The sequence below is a fragment of the Peromyscus maniculatus genome, chromosome 17 (assembly GCF_049852395.1).
Source record: "Peromyscus maniculatus bairdii isolate BWxNUB_F1_BW_parent chromosome 17, HU_Pman_BW_mat_3.1, whole genome shotgun sequence".
Classification (NCBI taxonomy): domain Eukaryota; kingdom Metazoa; phylum Chordata; class Mammalia; order Rodentia; family Cricetidae; genus Peromyscus; species Peromyscus maniculatus.
Window position 1 is genome coordinate 25,600,245 of NC_134868.1, and position 18,376 is coordinate 25,618,620.

Genomic DNA, 18,376 nt, shown 5'->3' on the forward strand with positions numbered 1-18,376 from the left:
TTTTGACATTGTATAGTTTCAGCATTATTTCCTCTTACTTGGATAAAAAAAAATGCAACAATGAAAGTTTGGTTGCTTAATATTGCTACAAACCCTCTTAAATATTAGCAGTGAAGCATTTGACCTTGACAGTGAAGGTAGCCTCAGGCCATATTACGTGTTTGCCTTCACACAGGGGTTGTGTGTGTACGGCCACTAGCCGTAAGAAGAGGCTATTTGTGCTTACCTAGAGAGCGAGTGTAATGTTTATGAGTGTTGATACGACAACCAGGAGGAAGTCACTCTTGAAAGATTTATTTGTGTGTGTGTGTGTGCGTGTGTGTGTGTGTGTGTGTGCGCGCGCGCGCGCAGAAGCCTGGGGAGTCAAGAAGAGGGCACGGGATCCCCTGGAACTGGAGTTACAGGAGGTTTGTGCTGCCCTGTGGGTGCTGGGACCATCTGGGGTCCTCTGCGAAGCACAGTGAGTTAGCAGTAATCCCTGGGCCGCCTCCTCGGCCCCAGGAGAACACTTGTGATAGATAGCTCAGCACTGCCGTGACTTTCCTAGTGATGGGGAAGTGTTGTCCACACACAACTGTGTAGACACTGCATAGTTTCTCAATGAACTGTGACCAACGTGTGGTGGATTTGGTCACCTCTGTAGCTCTCAGCCCAAACAACACAGAATGTTTCTGGCTTCTAGTCAGCCCTTCCTTGACGCTGCATTGTTCAGATTGCGCCACCATAGCTTAAATTCGCCTGTTGTAGAACTCACTGTAACAGGCTGCTGTGGGATGGTTTAGGATGAGAGAACTCACTGTGTAGCCCAGGCTGCCCTGCTTGCTCTGTAGCTCAGGCTGGCCTCGAACTCACAGAGCTCCTCCTTCCTCCGTGTACCACCTTGCCTAACTAGAAGTAGATTCTTTTATTTGACATGTTTTAAAAAAACAGACAAAAAATCCTGCCCTCATTAGGGCTGGAGGGATGGCTCAACACGCTAGACCACTCGCTGCTCTTGTAGAGGACCAGGCTCCGTCCTGAGCAGCCACAAGGGGAGGCTCTCAGCCACTTGTAAGTCCAGTTTCAGGAGACCCAACACCCTCTTCTGGCCTCCAGTGGCACAGGCATGATGCATATACATACGCTCAGACATGTATACATCAAGTCAAATATAATAAAGCTTTAAAAATAGACTGTCCTAATGAATTGAACAATGGCATGGTAGAATATGCTTTAGAAGTATATTTGTCAAGGAACTTATATTCAAAGTATATGAATAGTTTGCCAAAAGTGAATGTTAATGAGAAAAACTAAGTTCAAAATAAACAGCAAACCTGGAGACTTCATGGCCTCCTTTATATTCTTCTATGATGTCAATATGTTATATTTCTTTTTATTGCTTATTAGTATTCCATTTAAAAATCTATTTTGAATTTGAAATTGTTCCTGGTTGGGACTATTAGGAAGAAGGCTGCTGTGAGCATTGTTATAGAAGGCTTTTTTGGGGAGGAGAGGGGCTTTTTGAGACAGGGTTTATCTCTGTAGTTTTGGTGCCTGTCCTGGATCTTGCTCTGTAGCCCAGGCTGGCCTCGAATTCACAGAGATCCGCCTGGCTCTGCCTGCCAAGTGCCGGGATTAAAGGCATGTGCCGCCACCGCCTGGCTACAATCAACTTTTATGTACATAATGTACATTTTAAGTATCAGTAAAGACAAAGTTTTAGTCATGAGGGAGTTCTGTCTTTGCCCTTGGCAGTCAGCCTGTCTGTAACACAGTGGGAATTGATCTTTGCCACCAAAGATTAGTTTTGCCTTTTTCTAAACGTTCTAGGAACGGCACTTCAGATCCGTTCACGCTATTGTATAAAGGTGTTCCCTAGTAGTATATGGCTGGATGCATGTATGCAGGAATGGATATCTGGGGTTGCTTTTTGTGAATGAACCTTCTGCAAGCTGCCTTTTGTGGACAGACACCGCCATGTATTGTGTGAAGACCCGAGACACGTGTGAGCCTGTGATATTGTCACTCGGTCTTGGAGAGTTCCGGTTGCTGTCTGTTCGTGTTCTGTTGTCCTCTTAAACTTACTGGCTCAGGTGTGTGAAACCGTCTCAGTGTAGTTGTGGCTTGCGTCCTCCCATTTAGTCTTATCAAAAAAAAAAAAAAAAAAAAAAGCAAAAACAAAAACAACCCGGAGTCAGATACCGAGGGTGAAAGCTGAAAGATCAGAGCAGCAGCCACTAGAAATCCTCCATCCAAATGGGGGCCCGAGGTCATGTCTCTTAAAGGTGTGTGCCACCACTGCCTAGATTCTAGGGTTAACTAGTCGCTAGCTCCGCCCCCTGATTTCCAGGCAAACTTTGTCAGAACACAAACAAAATATCACAGGACAGCTAACGATGTCGAACATCTCTAAATGTATTCATTGCCATTGCTTGTGTGTGTGTGTGTGTGTGTGTGTGTGTGTGTGTGTGTGTGTGTGTGTGTGTGTGAAGAATTTGTTCATATATTTTGCCCATGTTTTTAGTCATTTATCCAGTAATGAGTTGCTATAACTCTTCATGTTCTCTACATTAAAATCTTGTGAACCTTTTTCTTCTAACCCATGGCTTCTCTTCTCCGTTTTCTTACAGCAGATGTGAAGAGCTGAAAATTTTCTAAGCCCAATTAATTTTTAAAAACACCTCCTACTTTTTGAGTTCTAAGAAATCTCTTTTCCTTTGAGAAGCTGTAAAATGTTCTGCTTTTTATTGTAGATCTTTCATGAAGCATTTACAGTTTAGATTGCTGCTCCACACTCAATTATTTTTCAAGTTTTGTGTGAAGTAAAATTGAGGTTCTTTCTTTCCTAAGTAGATATATCATGCCAGGACTGTTTCTTTCTTTTCTTTCTTTAGTGTGCATGTCTGGTTGCATGCATCTCTGTGCATGTGGGGTGTGTGCATCTGTGTACGTGTGCACTCAACTGTGCATATGTGTTAGAGGCCAGAGGTTGTTGTCGGGTGTCTTTCTTTGTTCCTGAACTTGGAGTTCACTGATTTGGCTGGCCAGCAGTGAGCCCCGGGGATCTGCCTCACTCGCTAGCATTGGGATTCTAGAAGCACACTCTTCCCGACTTCGTGTGTCAGTACTGAGGAGCTGAACCCAGTCCCTCAGGCTTTCACAGCAAGTACTTACCCACTGGGCCATTGTCCCACGCCCCACGCCCCCAGAACCAGTTCTAGGGTGGGTACTCCTTTCCTACCAAGTGGTTTACCTTTGTTGAAAATTTGTTGGTGTTTGTCTCAGTGACTGTTCTTGTTCTGTGAAGAGACACCATGACCAAGGCAACCTATGAAAAGAAGCATGTAACTGATGTAACTGGAGGCTTCCTTACAGGTTCACTAACTCTCTGGAGTCTGTCCATGACCATCAGGGCAGGGTGTGTGGCAGCAGGCAGGCAGGCAGGCATGGTGCTGGAGCAGCAACTGAGAAATTACACTTAGCAAGAAGATGGAGGCAGAGAAGGAGCCAGCCAGGGCCTGGAATGGGCTTTAGTTTTAATAGCCCGGTGACACACGGCAAGGCCATACCTCCTAACCCTTTATAAATCGTCCATTAACGGTGAACCAAACATTCATATATATGGGGGGTGGGGTGGGCATTCTTATCCAAACCACCACAGAGTACATCTGTCTATTTCTGAGTTTTCTGTTCTGTTGATCTGTGTAGTGTCTTTATGCTCATAGCATACGATCATAATTGCAAGGCGTTCATGTCTTGAAATGGGTTGCTGTATGTTCTTTAACTTGGCTCTTTACTGAAATTGTTTTTCAAAAATCACAAATTTTTATATTTCCTGTGTGGATTGTAGAACCAACTTTTATTTTAAAACCCACGGTGGAATTCTGGGCTTGCTTAATTAGCTGGCAGCTCCAGGAAGAACTGACTGCTGCTGCTGCTGAGTCTTCCAGGGACTGAGTAGCTCAGGTTAGACCCCTGGGTCTGCACGCCCCCTGCTGTGTGCGCCACTGCGTTCTATTTGGGTGTGTTTTAAAGCTTCATCTTATAACTCTTTTATCAGCAAATGATGACTTGTGTAGAGATCCCTTCTTCTTCAGATGAGAAGAGCTTTGTCTTCTTTTGTCCGGTCCAGACTTCTCTTTTCCCTAACTTCTTCCCATCATTTCGCTTTTTAATTTCGGCAGCATTTTTAGAGGTTTTGGTGTTTTGAATTGTTGGAAAGTGTCAATACAGACATTTGTACTTTCTAGTCTTTCAGTAGACATGACGCTGGCCATCCCTTTTGTTCTGTTCTTCTGTAGATGTCCTTGATGGGGTAGAAGTACTCTTCAGTCACAGTTCCTGGGACTTCATATGTAGGGCTCTCTTTATGAACGAGTGCCGAGCTAGTTACCAGGGTTTTCAGTATTTCTTGAAGTGACTATCTGTTTCTTATTTTAATAATGGAGTGTAATGTGTTTATTTTTAACATTAAGCCAAATAGACTGTAGTTGATAAAATATACAGATGTTTTCAGTATCTACTGGGATTTGGCTACAGGACCTTATGTAGATGTCCCAATTCCTGTGTGTGTGTGTGTGTGTGTGTGTGTGTGTGTGTGTGTGTGTGTGTGTGTGTGTGTGAGAGAGAGAGAGAGAGAGAGAGAGACACAGAGACAGAGACACAGAGACACAGACAGAGACACATAGAGAGACAGAGAAAGACACAGAGACACACACAGAGCAGACAGACGGGCAGAGACAGAGATTTCACTATATAGCCCTGGCTGGCCTGGAACTCACTATGCAGGTCTGATTGTTCTCAGACCCAGAAGTGTGCCTGTCTCTGCCTCCCCAGTACTGGGATTAAAGGTATGTACCAGCACACCTGGCCTCAACCCCCTTTTAGAAAGTGGCCTAGTCTTGGCATATACTCTGTACATCTCCCTGCACGCTTTAAATTGTCTGTCAATTACTTATGACGCTAATGCAATATAAATTTTTGTTCTGCCATCTGTTTAGACAATAATGACAAGATAAAAAGAAAGTTGACGTTGAACTCTGTTTTAAAAAAACACATTTAAAAAATTTGAGCAGGTGCCTGTGGCAGACAGAAGAGGGTGTTTGGTCCCCGGACGCTGCAGTTAAAGGGGGCTGTGAGCTGTCTAGCGTTGAGTGCTGGGAGTGAGCCTGGGTCCTCAGCAAGAGCAGCGGGCACTAGGTCACCGAGCCGTCTCTCCAGCCCGTGAATTCTGTTCTGTTCAGATGAAGACTCCGCTTTGTTCTTCAAGCGGTCCTTCTGTCATTTAAATTCTTATGTGCAAAAAGAAAAATCTTCCCTGTTTCTATACTTTTCTGTTTGGCTTCCTATTCATTTCATAGCATTTGCTTTTTCCTGGTGGAGAATGGTTATGACAGCTTCTCCAATGTCTTTGATTATCCCAATATCTGTTCATCTCAGGATTGCCCTGTACTAATCGTTTTTGCTCTTGAAGAGTAGGTACTTTTCCTTTAAAAAAAAAAAAAAAGATTTTTGCACTTGTGTATGTGTGTGTGTGCCTGAGCTTATGTGTGTACTTGTGCCTGCACTGCCTGTAGAGGCCAGAAGAGGGCACCAGATCCATTGGAACAGGAGTTATAAGGGACTGTGAGCAAACATGGGTGCTAGGACTGAACCTGGGTCCAGTCTCTCTCCCCCCCATCTCTCGCCTGGAAACCGAAGCTTCAGCCTTGCTGCATTATTTGACACTTCCCATGAGTGGATGCCGGGCCAAAATGGGAAACAATGAAACTGGGGTGGCCTGTGGTTAGCCTGGGTTGGCGGCCTGACGGCTTGACGCTCCTGGGAAGAGGGGACTTAACTGAGGAGCTGCCTCCCCCAGGCTGGTCTGTGGGCGTGTCTGTGGGGGGGTATATTCTCTGTTGCTCATAGAGGGTAGGGCCAGCCAGCTGTGACCAGTTCCATCCCTGAGAAGGTGGCCTAGACTGCAGGAGAAAGTTGGGGAGCTTAGGAGCCAGCCAGGAAGCAGGGCTCCTGGGTTCTCTGCTTTTGTTCCTGTCCCCGCGTACCTGCCTGGGCTTCCCTCCATGATGGAGTGTGTGTGACCTTCAGTCAAATAAATCCCTTCCTTCCCCAAGTCGCTTTAGTCAATGTTTTACAGTAGCCAGAGAAACCAGGCTGGAACAGTGGGTCGCTAACGCTTTTTGCTGTTTACCTAGGATGCCCCCCCCCACCCCCCACCCCAAGAGCTTTGTCTGGCCACAGCCTCTTCCCCACACTCTTGACAAGAAGTGGGTGTTTGTTTTGGAGTTTGTTCTCCCAGTCCATTTGCGGTCTTGTGAGATCTAGGAAGTCACAAGAGGTGTCACCCACAAAACCAGAAGTTTCTGTCAGAGTATTTTTATTTCCTCCCCCGGTCCTTCCCCTTGCTTTTTCCAGTCTTCCTTTGATTGGGCAGTGGATTCTGCGCTCTGATTTTGGTTGTAACCTCTGGAGTGATGGATGGCGTGTGCTTACTCCATCGTGGTACTCTGATACAGCCTCCTGGGGAACACGTGTTTTGTTGGGCTTTGAAGAAAAGTTCTGGTATGTGTGAGGCCTTTATACAGTATCGTTTTCTCTCAGCAGCGCACATGATTCTCAAGCCTCTCTGTTGCTTCTCTGTCTGTATCCTCCAAGCCCCCTAGATAGACGAACTATTTCTTAGGAGGAAGAAAACAGGGAGATCGTTCGATTTCTTGGTCCTTGCCATAATCATGTAAAACCTAACATAAATGAGACAGATGTGTTGGGAGCTACCTCTTCCGGATACTGCTGGAGCCCTGTTAAATTCTTTAAATCCCTATAATGCTGATGACAGACCCTTATTGTGGGCATTCCTTTTAGTGGTTAACTTTCCTCTAAGCTGTTGGGCACCTAAGATGATCTGGCTCTCTGACACAGTTAGACCATTCACTGACCTCTAACTGTATTAAGTGGAGGAGCACCAGGCGGACAGCGGGCCAGGCTGCTTGGGTCTTAGAGCTCGAGACTGCCTTGAGGAAGTTGTGCTGTAACTGCCGCTGCTTGCTGCTGAGGCACAATTTGGTTTCCAGATGCTGTTACTCTCACCCTGACTCTTTGGGACGGTGTGGGCTAGATTTTTTTCTTCCTTTCTGTCACATGCCTCAGTGAAGCGTTCCCCCAGGCCAGCCAGAGAGCGATTGATTGCCAGGGTGGTCCAGCAAAAGAAATATAGTTTGTGTAAATACTATCCTTCATTTGCATAAAGGGCCGATCTGGTCGGTGCGAACACCGCCCTTTGTATGGAAGTGCCATGCCTGGTGTCGCCCCCCACCGGGGCTCTCGAGGCTGCTGAGCTCACTTTCCTAGCCTGCCTGGAGACATGTCCTTGGTTGGTCTTTTGTCAGCTTGACACAGGCTATCTGGGATGTGGAGCCTCCATTAAGAAATGTCCTTACATGTAGGGAAGTCTGTGGGGCATTTCCTTACTAATGATTGGTGTGGGAGGGCCTGGCTTGCTGTGGTGATACCGCTTCTTCGGCAGGTGGCCGGTGGCCCTGGGTTGTACGAGAAAACGGACTAAGTAAGCCGTGGAGAGCAAGTTAGTAAGGATCCAATGGCTTCTGTGTCACCCTGCCTCCAGGTTCATGTCCTGACTTCTGTCCTGACTTCCCTAAGTGATGAAATATGACTTCAGAATTGTAAGAAGAAATAAAAAACAAACAAACCTTTTTCTCTTAAAGTTATCTTTAGTCATGGTGTTTTGTCATAGCACTAGAAACCCTAACTACGACAAAATACCCCCTATGCCACTGGGGTTTTTGGCAATATTTTATATATATATATATATATATATATATATATATATATATATATATATATATGAATTCTCTTGAATGGACATTTTAAAAATTACTATATTTTTATCAATTCTTTGAGAACTGTGTACACACAATGTATTTCGATCATATTCATTCTCCTCTCCTCCTAACTTCCCCGATCTCCCCCCAACTTCATGCCTTTTTTTAAAATCTTATCCAGTCCAGTTTGTGCTGACCATATATTAAGGGTCCAGGATCATCCACTAGAGCATGGTTCACCTACCGTAGCCACACTCTTAAAGAATACCGACTCTCAGCCGGGCGGTGGTGGCGCACGCCTTTAATCCCAGCACTCAGGAGGCAGAGCCAGGCGGATCTCTGTGAGTTCGAGGCCAGTCTGGGCTACCAAGTGAGCTCCAGGAAAGGCGCAAAGCTACGCAGAGAAACCCTGTCTCAAAAAACCAAAAAAAAAAAAAAAAAAGAATACCGACTCTCCCTCCACTCTCAGGCATCCACCTGTCAGTAACTCCTTAGTTAGGGATGGGAACTCATGATCCACGCCCCGTGTCCGCCCCAGGCACTAAGATAGCTTCTAAGTGCAGGCCTGGTAGGAGTTTAAATTTAGAGCAAGAGCCTCATAGTCAATACCCTGCTTTATGAAGCCTGGAATAATTGGCCCCCAGCTCTTCGGGCTTGGAAGCTGCTAGCCTCTGGCCCCGCCCACCCAACCCTAAATATTCATTCCTTTTCTGTTGCTGTGATAAAACACCAGGTCAGAGGCACCTTATACAGGAGCTGATCTGGGGTTCACAGTTCTAGAGGGTTAGAGTCCGTGGTGGTAGAGTAGAGGCAGCAGGTGCAGACGCGTGGCTGGAAAGGAAGCTGGGTCCTGAGGTGTCGCATCTCAAGCTGCTGGAGAGAGCTGACTGGGAATGCTGTGGCTCCGAAACCTCAGAGTCTGTACTCCGCGACACACTTCCCCCAGCAAGGCCACACTTCCCAAGCCTCTCCCAGCGTCAACAACAACTGGAGACCAGGTCTCCAAAAGCCTGAGACTCATGGGGGTATAGCACTCAAACCACCACAAGCCCCCAGGTCTTGAATAATCTGGGAGCCAGGACTGTCAGCATTGAAAGCGCTTCTCACTCATTGGCGGCTAATGCCCGGTTACAGCCGATAGGCCCAATGGCTGATTGGCAGCTTGGGAGGAGAGGCTAAGTTGAAACTATGATAATTTGTATATTCCATGTACTGGCCGAATTCAGGAACTTCTCTTTTTTTTTCCTACCCAGATGTAGATTTGACGTAGATTCTTCTGCTTCTGAACTTTCAGATTTTCCTTCAATTTTTTTTTAATTCTTTCTCTCCTCATTTGTTTAGCTTATATTCCATTTGAAGATCCTTAAACCTTGTCATTCCGAAAGTTGTGACCTCTTCCTTTCCTTAGTGTGGGCCTCTTTATCTGCCATGATGTTTTTCTTTGCGATTACTATCAAATGTCTCTTGTCTGTTTCCTCCCGGTCGTCTTCACTATGATCAAACCTCTGAGAAACTTCTAATCAGTGTTGTCTCCACAATCTTAAAAAAGGATTTTTTTTTTTACCCTTTTATATTATCATCTCACCCGCACTTGAGTTCTTAGGAGTGCTAAAGGAAAATCTTTCTTCGCTTTTTCGTTTGTGCCTTGGCTTTCTCTCCTGCGCTTTTCCAACTCGGCCATCGCAGCCTTATCATATATTTTGTGAAAGTAATGCAGACAAATAGGAAATGGAGATAAAAGAAGTTCACGTTACAAGAGCTAACGTTAACTCATTTTCTGATTCTCGGCTGTACATCTTCTCAACCCTCTTCCGGTCAGGGCACAAACATACTTGGAGTTTTCAAATTCTGTTATGCTTTCCAGTACAGCTGTGGTGTTTCCCGAATTTCTTTCTTTCACTTGGTGTGTAAATTTCATTACGAAAGGTTCCCAGGCTGCCATATCGACCCCTTCGGCAGTGGGGCTTCACGTTTCTGCAAGGTGGTCTTCTAAAATGGAGTCAAGGTCCTTGCATGCGTTTGCGTAGACTCTTCTGTGGCACACTTCCGAGGTGAGTCTCCCACCTTGCCTGAGGATCGCCATTGCACAGAGAGCAGGGGGGCCAGGAGGGAGTCCCTCCCTTCTGCAGTGGACCCATGCTGCCTGCAGAGAGTGCCAGCTGATCCTCAGGGCTTGGCCAAACGGTAGCCTGCTGCAGAGTTTCGGGGAGGGAAGAAGGAAGACCATAGGTAGAGCCAAGGTCTTCAGCTGGCTGGAGAACGCAGCCTGGTGAAAGAAAACAGGAAACTCTGTCGGGGCCGTGGGAGTCCTGGCTGGAGAAGTGCGCTTGCCTGGGGCTCTTTGGTATCCTGTTTAACTGCAGCTGGATTCGCTGGCATCATACCTTCTCAACCAGAAGAAACCCTGCACTCTCCAAATTGCTATATACTTACCCATCCTTCTCTAAAGACAGTCTCTCAATCTGGTATAAATTTGTTGGATTGTTTGTTTGTTTGTTTGTTTACTTTGTGCATAATGATTTCCTCCAACATCTTATTTTGTCTAATGCATCCAGTAGGGGCTTAATAATTGTACATGGAAGAAATAGGCAACAAATAAATTTTGCAGAGACTTTATAAAAAGGAAGATAAGAAAAGTTGTACATATTTATTTCATTCATTCTTTCGAGCACAGCAGGAAGAACAGAAATCTGCGTTATAGACAGAAACACTAGTCTCCGAAGGGCAATGTTGTCGTCCATGATAAGCTTTTGTGTTCCCTGTCTGTAAAGTCCCACATCCATGAAACTAATGGGATGTGAATTCTCTTGAGATATGCAATGTTTTAAAGCATGTAATATATTACTTCTTTAATATAGCCGACAGCATGCAAATTACATTGCATTATGATATAGTGATCTCCCAAGGCCAGAAGGTCTTAATAAAAAAAAAAAACACCACATTTGTAAAACACTCTTCTTGCGTGTTTACATTTAATAAATATTCTTTTCAAATCTATTCAGCAAATATAACAGATGGAGATGAGCCTAGTCCTGCCTTATGAAACCTTCGAAGATGCCTTTGGGAGTTCTCTTTGTGGTTTATATTGGAATTGTGCATTATTTCAGAAATATAAATGTTTCCTGCCTCTCTTGTAAACAAATCTGAACCAGTCTACTCGGGGGTTTCTTCAGACTCACCCAAAACACATTCATTATTATCGCACAAAGTACTAATAGTTCGTTACCATCCTTAGTGTTGTTTTAATTCATTAATCTGAGTGTTAATGTTGTAGCAGGATTTCATGGCCTTTTAGCTGTTGACAAATATTTATTTAAGTACACCAGTTCCCAAACATGGGGACAAATATGCCTAGCTGGACCTGAGGGGTACCTGCTTACTATTCTAACTAAAAACATCCATGTGTTTGCATCTCTTTATTTGGTTGGTTTAATAGTTACATATCTCAGCGTGACAAATTCCTAGTGTTTGTTGTCTTACACTTTCTGTGGGCCTTGAAGCAGGTGAGGCCTAGCAGTCCTGGCTACGGTTTTTATAAACTCGTAGCCAGGGTGCCAGGCTGCAGTCATCCTGCTCGAGAAGACGGCTCAAACTGTGGTTCTTGGTAGTGTGCCTTTGTGTGGCTGGCCACAGGCCTCCTCACCATTAGGGGGAGCTTCTCCACAGACCTCCTCACCGCCAGGGGGAGCTTCTCCACAGGCCTCCTCACCATCAGGGGGAGCTTCTCCACAGACCTCACCATCAGGGGGAGCTTCTCCACGGGCCTCCTCATGTCAGGGGGAGCTTCTCCACGGGCCTCCTCATGTCAAGGGGAGCTTCTCCACGGGCCTTCAATCCAGAAGTGCTGCCCTCTCCAGCCCGAAAAAACTTGAGGACCCTAATTTCCCATTTGTCATGTGACAGTTTCTGTCCTTTGAGCCAGAGTGCAGTCATGTGTATGAATACTGGAAATCAATCTGAGCACTATTAGAATATTAAAGGCCCGTGTTGCAGTGAATAAATATGGAAACAGACAACCGAGAGCTTTAGGCCCTTACTCGGTGATCTCTGCACATCTTCCATATTCCCCAGAGGGCGGCGCCATGCTGTTTTGCCCTTGAAGATTCTGATGTGGAAGGTCTGCCCATTCAGGACAGCTCCTGTTGAGACAGTGTTTACTCCCAATGATTACATGAGATGTTTATCTTTTGTGTATTTAAATATTTATATCTTTAAAATGAGCATTTAAAAAATGGTGCTTTGGAGAAAGCTCAGCTTTTAGCAGCCAGTGAATATGAGGCCAGAACTATAGGTCTGAGGCAGTGTAGTGTTCTACTGAGCTAGACCATTTTGTGAATCACCCAGGGCCTCTCTTACCCCCAGAGGACCCAGCCTTCCTGGGCCAAACTGTCAGTTTAATATCCTGCCTTATACCCGGGGGTCAGGTCACACATTCCCAGGACAGTCTGGACTCTGAAAAGTCAGTTCCATGGGCCAACATAGACCTCCTCAGTTCTCTCTTAAAGTTTTAAAATTTATTTCATGTACGAGTGTTTGCGTGTGTGTGTGTGTGTGTGTGTGTGTGTGTGTGTGTGTGTGTGTGGCACTCGACCAGTGAGCTACACTCATAAACCCTTAAGCCAACTTTATTAAGGTGTAACATACAATGAGTTGCATTGTATGTTACACCTTAATAATAATAATAATATTACAGCTCATGAGCTCTGACAGGTATATATCACATACCTTAATAATAATAATAATAATAATAATAATAATTAATAATACAATGAGTTGCATTGTATGTTACACCTTAATAATAATAATAATAATAATAATAATAATAATAATAATAATACAGCTCATGAGCTCTGACAGGTATATATCACATAACCTTTGTAATAACCAAGCTATGGAATGTTTCTGTCCCCTTGAAAAGGACATTAGCTCCACGCTAGTGAGTACTTCACAGGCAGCTGTTGGTCACTTCTCTGCCATTGGGTTTGGTTTGCCCTTGACCAGAATTTCATATAAATAACTATTGTCTGGGGTCTGATGCAAACATGCACATTGTCTGTCTCTCTTTTTCTTTTTCTTTCCGAGTAGTATTTATTGTATGGATATACCAAGATTTAAATATTTGTGTATTGTGAATAATGCTGCCAATGCGTATTTGTATGCAGGTATTTCCGCCAGTACGTAGTCTCATAGTTCCTGAGTAAGTAAGTTGCCTCTATCCTACGCTCTGGCCAACAGTGTGTATTCTTCTGTGACTTGTCAGTACAAACATCTATAGCCAACTGTACTGGCATCCTTGTAGATTCACAACCCCTGCACTTGGCCTTGTAACCGCCATTTACCCCAAGACAGACACCAGTACATGGCAGCTCCCTGCCCCAGTATGTGGCCAATGCATTTGTTATAAAATAAAATGGTCAGGGTGAGCCGTCCCAGGACCCATCTTCTGAGCAGAGGTTATAATTGGTTTGGAGACTTTCACAGTCACTAAGGGACTTTCTCCTTACAGCAAGGGCAAGGTGGCTTTGGTTTTAATTGTTTTAAATTTTCTAATCTGCCACAGAGTGATTGATATTTTTGGTAGAATAAAAATAAATTCATAGAAAAATAAAATGCCCATAAAGAAATATAAGCTCTAATATTTATAGATTCAACAGATATGTAGTAACTGAATAAAATTGCTCTGAAGACTTAAATGTCCTCTTGATTTTCATCTTTATTGCTGTGGGTATGAAAGTGACTCTGAGGCCGGTGATGGTCCATGGACCAGGCCAGGAGTAGCGCTGATGTACTAGGTAAGAGGACAGGAGTCCTGTGTTAAAGTCAATGGAAGTGTGGCCCTTCAAAAGTCCATTTGGATCCGAGTATCCATGGCCCTGGATGCTCATGGTGATGTAGCTCTTGTTTCCTGGGTATTGGGGAGCCCGAGAGTTCTCAAAAGGATGATTGATGGATGACATGTGTGTGAGGGGCCTATAGTTAAGACACATTGCTGTCAATGGCTGCAAAGGAATGGCCAAGGGCTGGTTGTGGAGTAAGTGGAACAACCCCATATCCAGATTTTAGACAAGTCACGCTATAGAAGTTTCTGGTAGATGCTTTAGAGGATACAAGACTTTAAACTAGCTAATCCCCCAATGAATAATCCTACAAGCATAATTAAAGCCCAACACAGACTCCCAACTGCTGTCTTTTCAGAAACCACACAGATTGAAGATCCGAGAAAGCAGTGGCGGGGTGAGCAGGAGAGGATGCTCAAGGACTATCTCTCCGTGGCCCAGGACGCACTCAGGACACAGAAGGAGCTGTACCATGTGAAGGAACAGAGGCTGGCCCTGGCCCTCGATGAGTATGTCCGCTTAAATGACGCCTACAAGGAAAAGTCAAGTTCTCGCACAAGCCGTGAGTACTGTGTGGCTGGTCACACTCCAGAACTGAAGATGGGATTGTAGAGAGGTGAAGGTCACTCACACGTCTGTGGAGTTAAATTCTGAGCCCCCTTCCCTCCCAGGCAAGAATTCCTCCGAGCCACGAGAGAGGAGGGGGTTCCCAACAGATGACTCAGAGAAATGCCCCATGCCCACTTGAGGTACAGATCTCCCCATTTGGGCATCGGGCTTATGCCTGGCTGCCTTTTGTTTGGGTAAATCTCTGTCAGAACAAGGAAAGGAGGCCAGAGGCATCTGATCCCCAAGAGCTAGAGCCACAGAGCTGTGCGCTGCCTGGTATGGGTGCTCAGAACTGAACTCAGGTCCTCGGGAAGAGCGGCCAGCACTCTGCAGCCTCAATGTGAGCCTTTTAAAGGTGACTTCTGCTCACTGTTGTTCCTGGGGAGGAACTGAGACTGTTGGGGCTCAAGCCCCTCCATCTCTGCTCAAGTGTCAGTCATCTGGAGCTGGCCGGGTTTAAAGAAGCAGCTATGACGGGCCCAGAACTTTTTAAGTCGTAGCCCCCTAAGGAGCTGCACAGCAGAACTCTTGAAGGACCCAGGACAAGTTTCTCTCAGTATTTTGTAGCCTGAGGGTTTTGTTTTATTTTGTCTTAGTATGACAAAGGCTTGAAGAACCATGCTTGGTGGTTCATGCCTGTAATTCTTGCACTGGGAAGGCTGAGGCAGGAGGATCCCTGCAACTGTGAAGCTAGCCCGGGCTGCATAGGAAGACCCTATATCAAAAATTGAAATAAGTATGAGAACCTATCTCCTAAAAGAGAAAACAAAAGCCGTTTCTACAAAAGAACCTAAATCTTGGCTCTGTGTGTGTCGGTGTGTTACAGGGACCAGGAAGGGCCTCGTGCACGCTAGGCATGTGCTGGACCACTGAACTTTGTCGCCAAATCTCTTTTTATTTTGAGACAGGATCTCACTAAGTTGTTTGAGCTGTCCTTCAGCGTGTCCTTTAGCCCAGGAACACTTGATTTTGCAATCTTTCTCCTTCAGCCTCCCATCTAACTGGGATAAAGGGCTGGCCTGGAATACTGGGGCCTGCCCATAAACCTTACTTTTAAAATCAGTAAATTCCAAGCTTGCAATTATTGCAACTGATAAGTAATGTTTTTTTTTTTTCTCTCTCTCTCTTAAAAGTCTTCTCAGGGTCTTCATCTAGCACTAAATATGATCCTGATATTTTAAAAGCTGAGATCTCCACCACGCGATTAAGGGTAAGATTGTTTTCATTGTGATTCTTCGTTGAACAAACGCACAACTCAGGCCGTGGAGGATGCATGGGTGCTCACCTCCCCTCTCTGCCTCTGAAGGGTTAGGGTTAGGAAACCTCGCCGCTCCACCCTGCCGGGTGGTCTTTCTCCTTTGTTTGAAGGATGGTTGGGATTGGTTTTTTTTCTCCCATCCAAGTACTAACCGGGCCTGACCCTGCTTAGCTAGCTTCAGAGATCAAATGAGATCGGGTACCTTTAGGTAGCATGGCCATAAACTGGGAATACCTTTGTTGCAATTGTTGGCTTTTCTCTTCCTTCCTTCCTTCCTTCCTTCCTTCCTTCCTTCCTTCCTTCCTTCCTTCCTTCCTTCCTTCCTTCCTTCCTTTCCTCCCTCTCTCCCTCCCTCCCTCCCTCCCCCCCCCCCTCCCTCCCTCTCTCTCTTTCGTTTTTGTTTTTTTTGACACAGGGTTTCTCTTTGTAGTTTTGGAGCCTGTCCTGGATCTCGAACTCACAGAAATCCGCCTGCCTCTGCTTTCCCGAGTGCTGGGATTAAAGGCGTGCGCCACCACCGCCCAGCTTGTTGGCTTTTCTTATTAGCACTTAGTCCATGCAAAGGAAATCTGCATCCTGATCATTTATTTTCCCTCTTTGTCTTCCAAGGCGTAGTGCTCTTCCATCGGACACCCTTGTATAAAGGGCATCTGCAGCTTCCACCGCCTTGTCAGTCTGTCCTTCCGTCTCAGAAAGGATTATTTCTTGATCATTGCTCTAATTGTTTTGACCAAGCTGCTCAATACCGATCTTGTTTATCCTTGACGGGGGATCCCATGGACTGTTCATGAGCGAGTTGCATCGTATGTCCTAATGACCGTGGTCATGAAGCAGGTTATCATCTTAATCACAGGCACCTCCAGTGCACCCTCTCGCATTTCCTCTCGCCGCCATTTTCTGCTGGAAGCAATGCTCACCTTGCCAGCCCTGCGTCTAACGCTTTCATTAGCTCTGTAAAGCCGGAATGCTTCCCATGTATGCGGTTCCATGGCATCTTTTTTCCAGCATTATTTCGGGATTCATCCACATTCACTTTTAAAGCTAAATAGCGACTGCGTAAGCAGACACATTTCTCTGTTCTACCACTGACGTGTGTCTGTTTGCTCCACTTCCTGATCACTAAGAACTGTCTTTATGTATGCATCATACATATTTTTGGTGCATACATGTACATATTTTTTGTTTTTGTTTGTCAAGACAGAGTGTCTCTGTGGAACAGCCCTGGCTGTTCTGGAACTCACTTTGCAGACCAGGCTGGCTTCGAACTCACCAAGATCTGCCTGCCTCCTGCCTCTTGAGTGCAGAGATCAAAGGCATGTGTCACTACATGCTTGGCATGTACACGTTTTTGGTACAAGAGGGGAACTGGTATCTAGTCGGGCTGACTTAGTTGGTCGAGTGCTTGTCTGGCATTCTGCCTCCAAACAAACACAACCACCTCCTGTTTTTTGGTGGATATCACCAAAGTTTTGACCATTCCTGCTTCCAGATATTTGCATTAAGGCTCTAAGTCACTTAATACCTATGACTTTTGCTTACATTCTATAGGTTTTGAATTTTGAATCTTGACTATCATGTGCTCCAAATCCTTTCCTGCCTCTGAGAAATCAAGCAGTGTATTGCTTCATTTTCAAACAACCGGAGATTTTTACCATTGTTACTTATTTCAGCCAATTCTACTTACTGTTTTTTTTCAATGGTTTTATTCATTCATTTGGTTTCTAGTTCCTTGCCCACCTTCTGCACATTAATATGTATATTTTTGACCAAAATAGCCATAGTCCTTTACATTCCCAAGCCCTGACTTATCCAGGGCTGCATCTCCCGTCTTCTGGGTCCTTGGGTCTATTGCTTTTCTGTTGGCTTTTGGTCAGTTCTTGATTCTTATAGACGTTTACATCTTAAGAGCCATATAGTATGTCTGTGGTGGTACAAAGATAATTTTAAGCTTTGGGCGATCTTGCATTTTTCAGAGCACTTAACTTTGTTTCTTGTAGGCATTTGGGTCAGGAGCAGATGGTTTAAATCCAGGCAGAATTGGGAATGACTGAAATCCAGTCTTCAGGCCCTTTCTTAGCGTGGGTCTATCTCCAGGTTACCTCCATCTCTTAGGGCAAAGCTCTCAGAGCTACCCATGAGCTCATGGAAGCAGTTCCCCCCCCCATCCACACCCCAACCAACCCCATCAGCTTCATCGAGACTAAACTCTCAGCCTCTCCCCTGAGCTGTGTGGGCCTCACTACCCATCATTCTGTGTATCCGGAGCCCGATTGGGTATTCCAGCCTCTCCCCTGAGCTGTGTGGGCATCTTCATTCTGTGTATCTGGAGCCCGATTGGGTATCCCAGCTACCCTGCTTTCTGCATAGCGGGGGTCCTTAGGAAAGAGCGCCACATGTGGGTGACGGCTGCTCTCCCTTTAACTTTTGGGCCTTTAACGTAGTTCTGTGGGCTTAGTGGTTCTCCGGTATCTTCAGAAAGACGCTCTGGTTCGTTTTTCCTTACAGTTTACTCAGTGGTTCTCAGAAAAAAAATAGCATGAAAGAAGTTCACTTGTGGGTTTGTGTGTGGGCTGAGGTAGCTCATCGGTAGAGCTCTGGCCCTAAGTTCAGGCTCCAGGACAAAGCAGAAACCAAACCCCCGAAGCCCAAACTCAAATCCATCTACAGAACTCTGGCTTCTCTTCATTAAGTTTATAAAATCATGTGTAGAAGTGGTCTGCGTCACCTTGTAGTAAATAGTTGTCAGGGCATCGCGGACCCTCTGGTCTGTGAAATTGTATTTCTCGACTCCTATGCAGTGTGCTCGACTGCTGTGTGCCGTGTCTGTGTGTTACTGTGATTTACTTCTTATT

At 45.3% G+C, this 18,376-nt stretch overlaps 1 protein-coding gene across 2 annotated transcripts in view; it reads left to right on the forward strand.

Moving 5' to 3' along the window:
* Nucleotides 1-18,376, forward strand: part of Wwc2 (WW and C2 domain containing 2) — a 178,546-nt gene that overhangs the window by 78,057 nt on the left and 82,113 nt on the right. For both annotated transcript variants that reach the window (XM_006970956.4, XM_042262852.2), the window contains exons 3-4: nucleotides 14,016-14,219; nucleotides 15,400-15,476. In XM_006970956.4, the coding sequence (XP_006971018.2) occupies nucleotides 14,016-14,219; nucleotides 15,400-15,476 (281 nt within the window). The remainder of the gene's footprint in view (nucleotides 1-14,015; nucleotides 14,220-15,399; nucleotides 15,477-18,376) is intronic.